The sequence below is a fragment of the Anarhichas minor genome, unplaced genomic scaffold (genome assembly GCF_050575085.1).
Source record: "Anarhichas minor isolate MPS153535 unplaced genomic scaffold, ASM5057508v1 ptg000024l, whole genome shotgun sequence".
Taxonomy (NCBI): Eukaryota; Metazoa; Chordata; class Actinopteri; order Perciformes; family Anarhichadidae; genus Anarhichas; species Anarhichas minor.
The window spans coordinates 7,882,018-7,897,363 of record NW_027466470.1 but is presented as its reverse complement, the minus strand read 5'-3'; the positions used below and the strand labels follow the sequence as shown (position 1 = coordinate 7,897,363).

General features: G+C 38.7%; 2 protein-coding genes across 2 annotated transcripts; both read right to left on the bottom strand.

The window, feature by feature from the left end:
* Positions 1 to 284: 284 nt before the first annotated feature.
* On the bottom strand, positions 285 to 4,146 carry calr3b (calreticulin 3b). The gene is made up of 9 exons (XM_076097917.1): positions 3,960 to 4,146; positions 3,230 to 3,331; positions 2,780 to 2,983; positions 2,583 to 2,677; positions 2,282 to 2,491; positions 1,945 to 2,058; positions 1,680 to 1,823; positions 1,489 to 1,581; positions 285 to 1,366 (listed from the first exon to the last, which is right to left on the bottom strand). The coding sequence occupies exons 1-9, from the start codon at positions 4,054 to 4,056 to the stop codon at positions 1,145 to 1,147; spliced, it is 1,281 nt and encodes a 426-aa protein (XP_075954032.1). The 5' UTR covers positions 4,057 to 4,146; the 3' UTR covers positions 285 to 1,144.
* Positions 4,147 to 8,199: 4,053 nt separating this feature from the next.
* LOC142956754 (retinal homeobox protein Rx2-like) lies at positions 8,200 to 13,055 on the bottom strand. Its single transcript, XM_076098489.1, has 3 exons — positions 12,773 to 13,055; positions 9,032 to 9,288; positions 8,200 to 8,637 (listed from the first exon to the last, which is right to left on the bottom strand). The coding sequence occupies exons 1-3, from the start codon at positions 13,053 to 13,055 to the stop codon at positions 8,200 to 8,202; spliced, it is 978 nt and encodes a 325-aa protein (XP_075954604.1).
* Between the last annotated feature and the right edge of the window lie 2,291 nt (positions 13,056 to 15,346).

The window sequence follows — 15,346 nt, the reverse complement described above, 5'->3', positions numbered from 1 at the left end:
AACTCCCCATCCTAATTTTGAATTGGAAAATACTTTAGAGGAAATAGAACTTAACTTGTGAACCCATAACACACACACCTTCATGAAGTTGAAGGTTTAACATTATCCATTCATTTATTTTCCTAGTGGAACAAATTTAAATTTTAAAACTAAAATAGTCTCAAATTAGTTTTTTTCAATTCTGTCCAACACTGCAAAACATTAAGTAGGTGTAAAGTCAGATAATAGTAATATTAACAAAATACCAAAAATGTGCATATGTAGTAAGAAATATGACCAGGCAATAAGGTTATAATCTTTTAATTAAAAACTTTGGTATCAATAACATTCTGTCCAATAAAAATAAGTGTGTGACCCTTCGTGATGTCACAAGTCACACCAGGGGCTCGCCATCTGTTTCTCCAGACTTTCTGGAGATAATGGAGGATCCATCACGTTACCATGAAGACATTCATGTCATTTAAATGTAGAAAAACAATTTCACTCTGCACTTAGATAAAGATTAATTTATATCTAAAACACTTCATTCAATTATGCCTTAAGAGTGTGGAAAAGAAATAGTCAGTGCTACAGACAACCAAAATAAGTTACACTACAATCTTGATTTCTGTCTGTATTTGGTGATATTTTGCATAAATCTTACAGATTATGAATTTAGATGTTCAGTTATGTGCATTTCTTGTTTCACCAAGATGTATTGTCCCCTGGGAACAATTAATCTAATCTAATCTGGCTAATTATTATTATCTGCAAATGTCAAATTTTTCAATCACAGCTTCTGGTTGACTGTGCAACCTGTGCAGCGGAATCTGCATCTAAAGTAGACGTGTAGATCGAGAAAATCAAGAAAACACTGGATGTCAATTTCTCCCTATTCTCCGTTATCACAAAATGATGAATGGACTTTAGAGGTGGAATACCTTAGAATCAATCTAGCAGTTCAGGGGCAATAAGGTAATTTCATGACCAAAAATAAAGACAAACTAATTGTATTAAAATCCACTTGCCCCGCCCCCCCAAATTGGTTTGTGTCCAAATCGTAAATCTCTCAGGGAAAGGATGCACAGCAGCCACAATACCCCTGGGAAATACAGGACAGTTTCTAAAAAAAGGAGGGACAGACAACATTTCTGGCCACACCTCCTCAAAGCTCATCTTTAAGCTTTGCTTCCTCGTCTTCCATTTCTGAAAGTGCCTCCTCCATTTCATCCTTTGTTTCTTCCTCATCAACGTCTTCATCATCGTCGTCGTCATCGCCGCCATCATCTTCATCATTATCAACTTCGGTGTCTTGCTGTTTGTTCTTCTCCTCGTCCTCCTTTCGTTTCAAGTCATCTTGCTCCTGTTTCATTTTCCTCTCGGGTTCCTGTGGGGAAAGTTTAGATAATCAAACCATGTCGCCTAATCTATTCAGTGACTCACTGGCAATTGCTCTGTGTTGCGCAAATGACAAAATGTGGCTTAAAAAAAAAAAGAACACCAGCACACCTTTGTCACACCCCATGTCTCCATTGTAATGTCTTCCGCTTCCTTCACATCGTCTGTGATAAGGAAGTTGTCAAAGATGGTACCAGATTTCACCTGAGATAAATCAGTAAAACATGTTAAACTGTAGTTTAAGCACCACTACGGCAACAACATTACTATCAAAGATGATTTTTTTTCTTCCCCTCTCTCACCTGCCAAAGATCAAGACCTAAAACAGCAACGTTGTCAAACTTGTAGATGTTTGAATCAGGACTGTATTCAGGATTATCAATCTCAGGATGCACCCAGGCTCCTTTGTAGTTGGCGTTATCGATCTGTTTGGGTTTCCATTCTCCCTGCAATACAAAAAGGTATTCTTCATCAGGGAGCAAAGGAAAAGCTGAGGAAATATTAGCCATTTCTCAGGTAGAGGAGATCACACAGAACATAAGCCATGACTATCTAACTTTAGCCTACCTTGTACTCTGGGTTAGGGATCATGGGTGGCTCCCACTCTCCATCCATATCCTCATCCCAGTCTTCAGGCTTTTTAGCGTCAGGATCTGGAATGTTTTCAGGCGTATCCCAGTTCTAAAAGAACAAAAAAATGTAACTAATAGAATTATGAACGTAAATTTAAAGCGCAAGACTGCTGAGAAAATCCTGGAGAGAAATAAATGGAAAAGGACTCCTCCTCCAGTCGGCATTTCCTATAAACAAACCCTAACCTCCATACCAGCATCCTCAGTCAGTGCAAACCAGAACAATGGTGCATTTGACAAATTGTATTACTTATATCAGTAAGCTTATGTACCTCAGGCTTGGTGTCATCAGCATCGTCAATCTTGGCACGATCGTCCCAGTCCTCTGGCTTACTGGCTTCGGGGTCCTTAATGGTCTTGGGAGGCAGGAAGTCCCAGTCATCCTCCAGACTGCCAGATTCTACCTTCTCGTTGTCAATCTTCACCTCATAGGTCTGATCTGGATTCAGGATCAGCGTGTACATGTGGGTCAGCTCATCATCCTAGAAGAAAAAAAACAATCGTTTGGATCAAGCCACTGGTAGAGTTTTTTAACTATATTTTTTTCCCCTAAATTTAAAATGCCAGAATTACCTTGCACTTAATCTCTTTCTTGATGAGGTGATTCTTGCCCTTGTAGTTGAAGATGACGTGGACTTTCTTCGTGCTGTAGCCACAGACATCAGGGCCTGGGTGAATAAATAAAAACAAGTAATTCAATTTATGTTCCAAATCCTGTTATCGTAACCATTTCATTATAATTGTTAATTACCATGCACATTATCACTTACCAAACATGACGTAGTACGAGGATTCTCCATGCATGCCGGTCTGATCCAAGTCTGCAGGGAAGACCTTCACATAGCCGCCACCACAGTCAATCTTTTGCTCGTGCTTCACTGTGAACTGAATGACCAAAGGCTTGCCCTCGTTGCTAAAAGGCTCAAAACGGGCAGAGGTCGCATAGAAGCGAGCATCCTGGCTGGTTTGCAGACCTGAAGAGAAAGTGCAAAAGGAAGTTTTTGCAAACACAAGACAAAAACAAAATAGGTTCCCTTTGGCTTATAGTGTGACAACTGTTCTACAACACAGAGACGACAAGGTAATTAAACATACACTGGATGTCATACATACATTTTCAAACACATTTTGAATGGTGCCTTGGTATCTTTTTAGCCATAATGAACACAGCATGATCAACGCAAATGAATAGAATCATGCAGATAACACACAAGGTTTACCTTTGTCTTTCTCAGCATCTCCATAGAAGTTGCCAGCTGTTAGTTTCCACTCTCCATAGTCAGATTTGTGTTTGGAATTCAACCAGCGACTTCTCCATTCATCTGCACAGAGAAAGACCAGCAAGTTTTCAGAGGTTTAAACGATTATTTTATAAATATATATGAATAGCTAACGTTTATACAGCAACTTAGGCTAAGAGGGGCGACTGTGGCTAAGTGGATAGCAGGGCTGTCCTTCAATCAGAGGGTTGGCGGTTCAATCCCCAGCTCCGGCTCTGCTAGTCGCATGTCGATGTGTCCTTGAGCAAGACACTTAACCCCAAAATTGCTCCCGTAGCTGTGCCTACGGTGTAGAAATGTGATAGAATCTGAATTGTAAGTCGCTTTGGATAAAAGCGTCTGCTAAATGACTGTAATGTAATGTAATGTAGGCCACAGCAATGTCGGTGCCAGTAGTGTGGGTGTTACGTGTGCTAGCTTCGGGGCCTTGGTAAAGTTAACGCAAGCCAGCTGCCAACACAGTTAAAGTTAGAAAACGGAGATGTGACGCGTTTTACACCGAATCACCGATTGAACAAGAAAACGGTGAAAAACAAAAACAAACAGGCTTTCAAGAGAAACTCAAGATGATACTTGTGACAAAATGACGGCTAACAGTCAAGCTAACATGCAATGCATCAACGTTAACCTCACGCACAGCTCGTGTTATACATTTATATTCCAAACTTACCACCGTCGAGAAACTCCTCCCGGAAGTAAACTTTTGCGTGAACGGAGTACACTGCTAACATTACCGCAACTACACCCAAGGCTTGCATTTTCCCCATCTCTGCTCAACTTTACACTACTGACAACGTCCTTGCAAAGTACTGAATTCCTTGCGAAGAAGGAAGAGGAGAGAATATTTTAGAGTCGCTCCAGCGAACAGATGTATGCATGCCATTGGACAACGAGACGGTGTGTCTGGACCAATCACAGTAGACCACGAAACTTATGTCCTCTCCGGAGCCCGATCCAGGATCAGTGAGTATTTCTATCATTTCGACCTTGTCATCATTTCAACATTCCTGTAGAGGGTGCCAAATACAAAATGTAGAAAATAAAATAGTCACCATAGTTGGCTCAATCTTGATGCATTGACGTACGTCATTATCACCCACATAGCACCAATTGATGTCCATGCCTGTTCTGTGTGCACTGGACCTGATGCAGCTGGGTGGCTTCAAACTATTGTATATGGACAGATCACATCTACTGAGGACAGTGTTGTTAAGTTGACCAACATGTTTCTGTCGCCATCCCATCCTGTCTGTCCCACTGACAGACAGGATTTTTTGAGTGACATGTTTTTGAGTGACAGTGTTCACTTTTTCCCAAACTTCTTCCCAAAGTGAACGCTGGGGCAACGACGAGCAACTGGCGCCAGCCATCAAAATCCCCCCCCCCCCCCCCCCCCCCCGCCTTTAAGTGATCCACAATTATGTCAACGGGGGAAATGGGTGTCTTTTTGAAAAGTGTTCTTAATCAAACCCAATTAATTCCGCTCCTTTCCCTTATTATTTCCACCGTGGACCACGTCCCGCTAGTCAGCCTGTTAACTAGAGCCTGGGCCCCAGCGAAGGTCACGCTTGGCCAAGCAAAATAACACAATTAATCACTCGTTCTGAGGGCCTCTCGAGCAAATTCTGTTTTTTTTTTTACATTAAGTTTTTCTGACAAAGGTGTGATGAGAAAGGGTTATCACTAAATATAGCATATTTTAACACTTTTCATCTACATCCTTTTTTCACTGATGTATTATGCCAAACTGCTGAGGCATATAAATTGAATGAATACTTAGCAATGCTCTACCTGCAAAACTTAAGGTTAGTAATTAGAAGCTGGGCAATGAGAGAAATAACTTGAAAAAAAGAGGAAATTATTCCTATGAATCTGCATTCCTTTGAACACCTCTCATAAAGCCACTGTTTCAGAATCTAATAATTTCATACCCCAAACTTCAAACCAATTTTACAATAGATAGAAGCTGTGAAGCATCTGACAGAAGCATCTTATTGATAACATTTTTTTAAAAATGGTGCGTATTGACTTTAGGTTGTGTACCTACTAACACATTGTTGCAAAGTACTCAGATGCAAAATAAACATCTATACAAACCTGCATCCAAAAACAAAATTGGAGCAGCTAAACCACACAGGCTAATGGAGGGCAATTAGAACTTGAGCCCTTGTGGTCTCTGCAGCCTAGCAGGCGGGGCCTCCTGACACCCCTGGATGGGCCTGATGGAGTGGAGCTTCATCTGCCTAACGGCTTGGCAAAGCTCCACAGGCCTGGACGAACACAACAGGCCTCCATCAGGCCAACTCTCTCTGTCACAGCTTACATGGCCTATTGTACATAAGCGCTCATTAACGACACAAAGTCATGTTGGTAGCTCACTAATGCATGTGAAGGAATAAAAAAAACAAGATCCACAATCAAAGTGCTTCTACAGTGGTGCTACTGTAACTTTATTCTGTTTTCCACATGGACAAAAAAAAAAAATCACATTCTGAAAACTTTATGAAAACAAATATTTTAAAATAATAAACATCCTCACACATTTATACATGTATGTGTTTTCTAGAAAATTTCTGTTTTATTTCTTTGGCTTTTTCGTCCACTGTTGTCAACAGGGATTGTAACAATATAAACAAAAAGACTATACAGCTGACAGTGTGGATGCTGTCATTTCTAAAGGCCATGATATACAGATCATTTTCTGAAGTGATGTAAATATTCCTTACACTTCCTTATGCCACAGGGGACTTCCATTGCCAGACACATTATCCCTCAAAGCATTGCCATAGTATTCAGTAAAACATTTAGGTCAGGACTGATAGCACTAACTTAATGACACGTTATTTTGTAAGATAGTGGAAAGCATGAGTAAAATGCATCGCAAGTTACTCTTCCCTTGATTCCATTAAATGAGATGTTTCTGCTGTGTTTCAGGAGCCAGATAGAAACTGTTATTAGGAAAATATACTTTGCTAGCCTAGCACCCTTCTGCATAATTTTAATGCACACACCAAATAAACACATACAGTAGAAACACACAAGCAATATTTTCATGAACGTATGCCTCTGACAAATGTCATTTGCTTCTGGTTCCAACAGCTACACATCAAACTGCTACTTCCAAGGGTTAGAGAGGCTGCCAGCACCCATTAACTTTCTAACTCCTAATCCGCCTGTCTTTAATGCATATTTAGTCAACGATGCAATAAGGAGCATCCTTTACCAATAAGATGAAGATTAAGACAGCGCATAATAGAAAACAACATTGATATGGTGTGCCGTATATGTAAATTAGAAATAGTATAAATGTTCAAGCTTGAGGGGAGGGGCAAAGTTAAGCAGGTCTTGAAAAGGATTTTTCAGGGGTAGCTGAGGCCATTCTGTCTGTGGCTGAGAATCCGGGGTTAATCGCTTTAAAAGCAGTAATTAGGTGTTAAGAGGTATGCTTGTCTGTTTAAATTAGCCTCCGAGCCAGATTACTCTCTGTGACTTCCGATAACCTCCACCATCAGGACTCAATGCTCTCCAATAGGCCAGTTTAATGATTTAAATAAGACACGTATCACTTTTGAACCGAATCAAACTTAAATTTAAGTGGGAGATTTTTTATTTTATTTTTTTTAACTTGCTTACAAAGGACCAAAAAATATACTAGAAAATTCTGAACAATAACTACACTGTTCAGGGGGGAAAAAATGATTGAAAATAAAACCCTCTTTTCACAAATCAAATGTATACTAACATTGTCTAGTTCTGACAATCTAGATACCAGCAAATGCCCAAAGCACAGCACCATGTTCATTAAACCTCATGAAGATATTGTCACTTCAGGGGATTACACCCTGGTTCATGTAGACAGAGTTGGGGTCAGTATTACATTTTTTCGAAAATATCTTTCTTTCCAATAAAAAGGATTTAAGACCGTACTTCTGACCACATGGCTCTTCTTAGCCTCTCATATTTCAGTTTGCCAGGACTGTCTCAAATTTATCAGAAATTTACTCAGTTAACCCATAAAAAACTAAACCAATTTTTCCTTAAAGGAACATTATAGGGGATATAAAACAGACTAAATAGACCGCATGGAACACATTTCTGAAAATATTTTCTAAATACTACCCCCTAGAGCCAAAGATCTGAAATGTTACATATATGTCACAATGGCTGTTTACGTATAAATGTATTACTCATTTGAAAATCAATCAACTTGGCCTTTTTTTTTCTTAGTAACAAAGTTATGCCTTTTTATTTGTATTTCCACAAAAATGTCTTCTCCTTGGATGATCTTCAGTGCATCCTGAACACCGCATCGTTCATCCTAAACCATACTGAAAAAACAATAATGAAATTACTTTGAAAAAGGACCAAATTAGGATAGTTAAATCTAGTTTGTTTGTGTTTTATTTACTGATATGCAAACATTCTTTCATAATACATGTTACTAGTAATTGAATCAATTTGACATTATTTTATGTTTACATTTGTTTGAATGACTTTTAAATTCAACAACAGAACGTATTTTAACAAAAAATAATTGAATCAGCAAAATCATGAGCAAACTTACCTTTTAGCAACAAAAACAAGCTTTTTGAAATTAGCTAGGTCTGTCAAATCTTATGGGTTTTAACGTTGACACAAAAGTGTTTAACACATTCATCTTGAGGATTTTCTCTAAATAAGAGTCTATTCCAAAACTGAACCAAAATAAATGGCCCTCAGAGATCATTTTTTCCTGAGGGCTAAAACATTTAAAGTGATCTTTTTTTTTTAATCACATGAAGTTCATTTTCAAGCGTCAGCCAAAAAATGTCATGTGTCCTCGTCATGGGTACATGAAACAAACAGTGGAAAAGCAGTTTGTAAACATTCATGGGAGCAGCTCAAAAATCCCTCCCCGGTGGCTCATCAGATCACATGTGCTGCCAGGTTTTATCCATTGACTGAATGTGCTCTTTGGCCTTCATCCTGAGTGCTGCGATGCTCGAACTCCTGTCATCCTCCATCGGGTATTTATCGTTGAAGCTGGGCGGGCACTGGTAGGAAGGAGGGCCCATTGGCTGCATACCTTGGACCATGCCAGGCGGGGTGTTGAGATAGCCGTGGCTCGTATAGGCCTGCTGCAGGCCCTGCGGTGAACCCATGAACCCTGGAATGGTATGCATAGGTGTAGCACTGGACATGGGCGAGGTCAGCCAGGGATCAAGGGGCATAGGGGTGACCCCTGGCCCCACGCTAGGAGGCATCGGAGGACGGTTGAAGGATAACATGGGGGAATCATGGAGCTTCATGGTGCTAGTGTCCATCTTCTCTTGACGTCTCCACTTGGCCCTTCGGTTCTGGAACCACACCTGGATAAAGATACATTAATTAAGAATTGGTGCAGTAAGGCATGGGGACACAATAGCAAAAGTCATTCATCATAAAAATATATATACACGTAAGTAACATTTAGATAAACTTAGTAAAACAAATTTTGGAAAAGTGGTTTTATGAGAAGTGTTCCAGGTTAAACCCTATTTGTCCCAAAAGTGTACAGACTGTTCTTATGGCTGGGTGCAGCATAAAGTATGGAAAACAATTATGATAAAATGTTGAATAAATTGTGTTCTGTTGAATTAAAAATGATTCCGCATTTTATGCCTAATTGGCCATAACTTTAAGCTGCAGTTTCCATGTAACCAATACCACTACCATGGCTTTGTACCATCACCTCATACCATTAGAATATCACATAGCCCTTACCTGAACACGGACTTCAGGCAAGTTAACCTTCATTGCCAACTCCTCACGGCTATAGACGTCCGGATAGTGGGACTTCTCGAAGGCTCGCTCCAGCTCGTGTAGTTGATAGGTGGTGAAGGTGGTCCGGTTTCTTCTGTGTTTTTTTTTAGTGTGCTCTTCCTCTGTAACGGCCTCTGGAGACTCCTCAGCATCGTCCACTTCCTTCTGCAGGTTACTCATTTCTTCATCACACTTGTCACCGGAGAATAGGTCAGATTCTAAAATGAACATGAAAGGATACATATAGTATGATGTATAAGATGCAAGAAAAAGTATATCCTTTAACACATCCGTTAATTCCCATTTTAAACAAACAAATATACAATTTGAATAAAATAAAAAGGGAAATGGTTTATGTTTGGGAGGTTTTAGTCTATGCATCCTCTGAGTTAGATCCACTAGATCAGCTGTCCTTTCCGTAGTGTTCATCACTGTTTTGGGTCCTGGATAATGTCCTTGTCCCCCCACTTGCTTCTATGCTTCTTGCAAATCTTCTTGCAATCTCAAACAATGCGACAGTTTTTCTATTATCTAGATTTCCTCTTCTGTCTTTATCCATTGTTTCCAGGTAGGGGGATCCGCTCTACCCGATTTATTTGTGATAACTGGTATCAACCTAGTAAGCAGGTCCTAAAAGTTGGCAAGGCCACAAGGATAGAGTAGGACACAACCTCCAGCTCTGACAAATTAAGCCAATGCGGAAGTGTCTTAAACTTGCATTCTTTCTAATGGCCATCAGGGGGCGACTCCTCTGGTTGCAAAAAGACGTCTGATTGTATATAAGTCTATATATAAATGACCCTACTTCTCACTTGATTTATTTTCTCAGTAAACATTGTTAACATAAGTTGATGATCTCAATCAGTAGTTTTAAGTATTTTTCAATACAGCATGACATGCATTTAGTCAGGGATGATCCCATTTAGAGTAAAATAGACAATTAAGCAGGGTATGCTTTAGGGCGTGGCTAACTTGTGATTGAGACCCTTGTCCGGTCTGGGTGTTGTCTGCGGTTTTGTCTTTCAACTTTAACCCTTTCACATGGTGTTTTCAGGTCATGAAAGTTAACTGTAGCCGTTTTGGACGCCTAAAAATGTGATATTCAGCGTTCGGTTGTACCACCCTCTTGTGTCACTTCTGATTGCAAAAAGAAAAAAGTGGCGACAGCCAAAAACCAAGCTGTTGACAGGAGTTTACACCTGAAAGCATCTTTTGGTTTTCCAAAAACAACTCGGTCAGCAATTATTCATACTGACGCCTCAAAATAATAGGGATTCATAAAGTTGAAAGAAGTGTTTTTTATGGACAAATCCAGGCGAGGAAATACATGTGTTTTCCTTTTCAACAGTCACGCCTCACATTACTTATCACCATGTCATGTCTTGTTTCAACCAGAAATGTAGTTACCAGCATTAAAAATGTCTGACTATCTTTGTTGCATGAACATTCCACATCTTTCCCAAAAATTAGGTCTCTTATTTCATTTGTCCCGAGACTGCCCCTATATCTGTTTATTTAATATCAAATAATTAATAAATGCATTATACTTGATCTACTATATGTTGTCTTTCTCTAGTTTTAAGACAAAAAAATATGTCACCAGAAGAAAACACCTCTACTTATGTGTGATTGTTGATCATTTCAACACAGATGAAACTTTTTAACCTGCAGCCTGATCAAAAAGTGAAATCTTAACTCTTCTCCTCATGATAAAACAGCTTAATGACTGATGACCTTTATACAGTTGAGGGCTTGCAAACACCAGGGGTTTGGCAAGTCCAAATGACATCACGTCTTTCACTGAAGACCCTGCAGTAATCATAGTAACAGATGCTACCAGTTAAACCTATGATTCCCTGCCTCCTCTAATCTAACAAGGGACTTAAGTTGGCTTCTGCACAAGTTGAGTAACAGTCATAGTTCAGATTGTGTCTTCCAAAACATGGATGTAGAGCATGTGAGCCAATAGTGAGATGCACAAAAGCTCGTTAATCATTCCAAATATTTTAAGGCAATATGGTCAACAGATCAATGGCTTGAAATTATGATGCCATATGGCAAAATCTTTGCTTTCCAGCTAGTTTGTGAAATCTTTAAAGCATGCATGTTTTAAAGGGTAAACCATGAATACACACAGATCAGTATGATGGCTTTTAATACTAATTGAAAGTTACTGCCCTTGAGCTTTCTGCTTAATGGAAGAAAACTATTTTTTCCACATCATCACCGTCCATTGTATCATTATTGACCGTAATATAGGGAACTCTGGATTAAACATGAAACTCTTTAAGCAAATGAGTCACTGTGGCATTGGCACATGTCATAATTACATCTGTGCAAGTTACAGGTATAAAGCACCCTAATAGAAATGTGTAGTTTACGATATTATTCATGTTTATGGAGCAAATGATCATTTTGATCACCACAAGTGTGGTGGAAAAAAAATAAGCTTAATATCTAAATTGATCTAAATCAAACTCCCCAAGACCCATATAAAAGTCTTACAAAATCTTGCTTTGGTGTATGAAGCACTTAAATAGTAGCAATACGTTTTTTTTGTAGGTTGTAGCTACGTTAATATACCATATACCAGGCAATATTAAGACAGTAATTCTTTATTACACCCTACATATAGAGAAAATGATTGTGTCTCTGGGTTATTACAAAATCTGCAGTTATCAGGTGTACACAAGACGCACATGAATAGCAGGCCAGCTTAATGCATGGCCACTGAGAGTCGATATGAGTTGCGATTGATCATGTCCATTATTCTACAGCATTAGATTACAGCAGTGATTTATTGATTTTTAAAAATGTCCATAGATTATGTCAAAAAGTATAGCAATGTTGCTTAAGATCATGGACGCATACAGCAGGTGAAGTGTTATGTCTATCCCAGGCTTTAAAACCATCCACAGAACATTATTTGAAATTTGCCCAACATCCCAAAGTTACCAACGATTACAAATATGTCTCGTACAATGAAAATAAATGAAGCCTTGTAACCGTTATGTTCGATATACAGTAACTTTGAAAATTGCGACTTGGTTTTAATTATTTAGATTTTAGAGCAAACAGATACAGAGTGATATAGTCAGATATTGTAAATGTGTTTTTCTAACTTTAAAGCAACATAAGAGTACAGTTAATTGGAAAATGAGGATTCAGCAGAGTAGCATGGGACACTCATGAGACTGGGAAACAAACATTACGAGGGCACTAAAAGATGTTTGCTATTATTTCATCTTTTTTTGGCTGCCTTTGTATTTCTGTTGTCGTACTGCAAAGTGAGAGTCCGATCGCCATCAAACTACATTCCTGAAAAATTACTTGTTCTATCTCCGTAGATGAAGCGAACAAATCTAAATGAAAATAAATTCAGTACTATGCTTCCCCTTTTCCACTCACCAAAACTGCTACCGTTATTGCTTATTTTGAATTTACAAGCTTAAGTGCTAGTTATATTGACATACTTTGCATGACTGTCCTTTCAGACAACCAAATAACTCATCATGAGAGTGGTTGATAAAAGGTAACACTTGAACTTTTTTGTGGAAGGTCACTGGTCAAATACTTTTGGGAAAACTGTGTGGGAGTTTTAAACCAGACATATAACACGATGACAACCTTACAGCTCTACCTCCATTATGGTCCTGTTAAAGAGTTTTTGTGCCAAATAGTTTCTTTTCTGAAAGGACTCACCATGGTAGGAAGAATGTTGGGAGCTGTCACCCAGTTCTGGAAGGTGCCCATAGGGATCCAGGGGGAGCTGCTTCTCAGGGTGCTGTGCGGTTTCTCCGTTGGCTTTTTTGCTGTCATCATCCTCTTCCGAATGGAGTAAAGGGTCCTGGTCTTTAGTGAATCCCAGTATAACATCAATGCTGTGGACCCTGCCTCCACCGCTTGACCCGGCACCTTTTGCCAAGTCATAGTTGTCCAGGCAACTATCGTCCACTATTCCCAGGGTATCCATTGACAAATGCATTCGAGCCTTTTGAGACACCTTTTCTCTTCTTTGTCAGAAAAAAGCAAAATGCTACCAAGTGTGACAAAGCAGGGCAGTTGATGTACAGAGCTATTGTTCTGCTTCACGTGAAATGGAGCAGATTTATGTGAAGCGTGAGGGCCGTATCCTTCAAGGAGACTGAATATATTGTTTACACAAAAGCCGAACCAATTCACATCTTTGTCTGCAAGGGAATGAGAGAAAATAAACAAGACATAACATTAGACATTAGTCATGCCAATGTAATATCTGCATTAGTAAGCAGGTTCCCTTGTTTTGATTATTAAGATAGATCACTTTAAATAATGAGTGTGACTTTTTCCTCCAAAAGAAACTTCACTAAGTTATGCTATCTTAGTATAATTTCCATTATGATGAATAATCACATGTGTTGTTCAGAACACACATACAAAACTAATATAGGAAGAATTCAAAAGTGAACAAATGAAGAATACGTTGAGCTTATAGTGTCTAGAAAAAACAATCAAATTCTCAAGTTTGATTCCAATCATTTTTTACTTTAAAATTTGATATCTCAGCATTTTAAAAGTTTTTACATAAGTGTGCAGTTAATTTAGTTAAAAATCCACCCAGCGACATTTGAGAACATCTTGAGAGGCACCAAATGCAAGCTGCACTTATACAATATTTCTTTATTGAATTCCAATCACAAGTACATCAAGTAATCTTACCTTCTTTCAGGTTCCTACCACAGGCTACGCAACATACATGGTGTCTCTGTAGTCCATAAGTTGCCGAGTGACACTAACAATATCTACTGTAGGCACTTGTTGCTCCCAGTTAAGTCCTTGAAATCCCCTGCACACAAGTGAGCAAAGGACCTACCGTTGGAGTCCTGTGCAACAAGCACATGTAATGTCTTTCTCTCCTGACAAAACTCTCCTTAACCACACAAGACACCAAAGCTTGCGGGGGAATGGTAGTAAAACCAAAGGGTTTAAGAGGTTTATTAATTGGAATCCTTCCCCTTTAAGAATGACTGACAGTTGTTTTCTGGTCAAGTAATTGCTCCAAATGTGTCCTGCATTCAGACCACAGAGGGAGGCCATTGCTAATGAAGCCTCAACAAGACTTTCTTTCAAAAAATCTATTGTCTGAAAGATAATGGCTCGTACTGAGAGTTTTCGCTAATCCCTTCATTATAGACAATGTAAGGGAGAAAAGACACAGAGATGGACTTTTACCTTGAATGGGTACACACTGTAAAGACTTGTATTCAAAAATAGTTTTATTCAAGTAGGCACTTAACTCTTTATGAGCAGCATTTAATAATACAATTAAATAAAACAGACGTGAATCTCGTGTTCAAAGCAAATTTGATTTTTATTATATTATTTTGTTGAAAAAAATAAAAACTAATATTTCCTAATTTGTCTAACTGGAGTTACTATAAATAGTTTAATAATAATAATAATTATCATCTGATTTCTGATGCTTCATTTTTCATACCCTAACCAAAAAAGCAATGAGTTCATAGTACAGCTGTAGAGATGCAATGTAAAAAGACACAATCCTCTATTTGACCTAATTGATGAAAACACAAGCAAATAGTGGACAAGACTAATATTGAACACAGTCCTTATCACCCCTTTAACCTTTTTCAATTGTGTGACATGCAACCATATTGTGTACATGTGTCAAATAAATACCTAACAAATAACATTGCATTTTTTGAAGAATAATCTAGTTGCTGAGCCTCTGATCGTTCACAGTAGGATTGGGTTGGGGACATTGGGGACGTTTTATCTTTCAGCCTGCAAGTTTCTCTTCTGCCAGCTGGCCCAGCCAAAGCTGGGGCAGCTACAGTAGGTGTTGCAGAGATCAATCCCATCCTTAATCAGTCTAAAGACTTCGAGATTTTCTCTGACCTCACTCTTCCTATCTGATGATATATTCAGGAGTTCTTTGCACGCTAGACGAAAAAAAATCCAACCTGGAAATTTTCTGCAGATACTATTATCAAGCATCAACCACGCCACAACAAGAGCATACTGATTTATTTTATTATATTATGTTATTATTCCTTTAACACCCACATCCTTTTAATGGTAGTTTGCCTTTATTCAGACTAATTGCATTTCTTTTATCATTAGGGTTTAGGCCCTTACCCATAATTCAGACAAGTTTTTAAGAGTTTCAGGAAGAGTTGTCAAGGATTTATTATATTATTATATACGTACATATTCATACATGCAAACGGACACATACATACATACATGCATACATGTTGTTTTTCCTTGTACTAGATT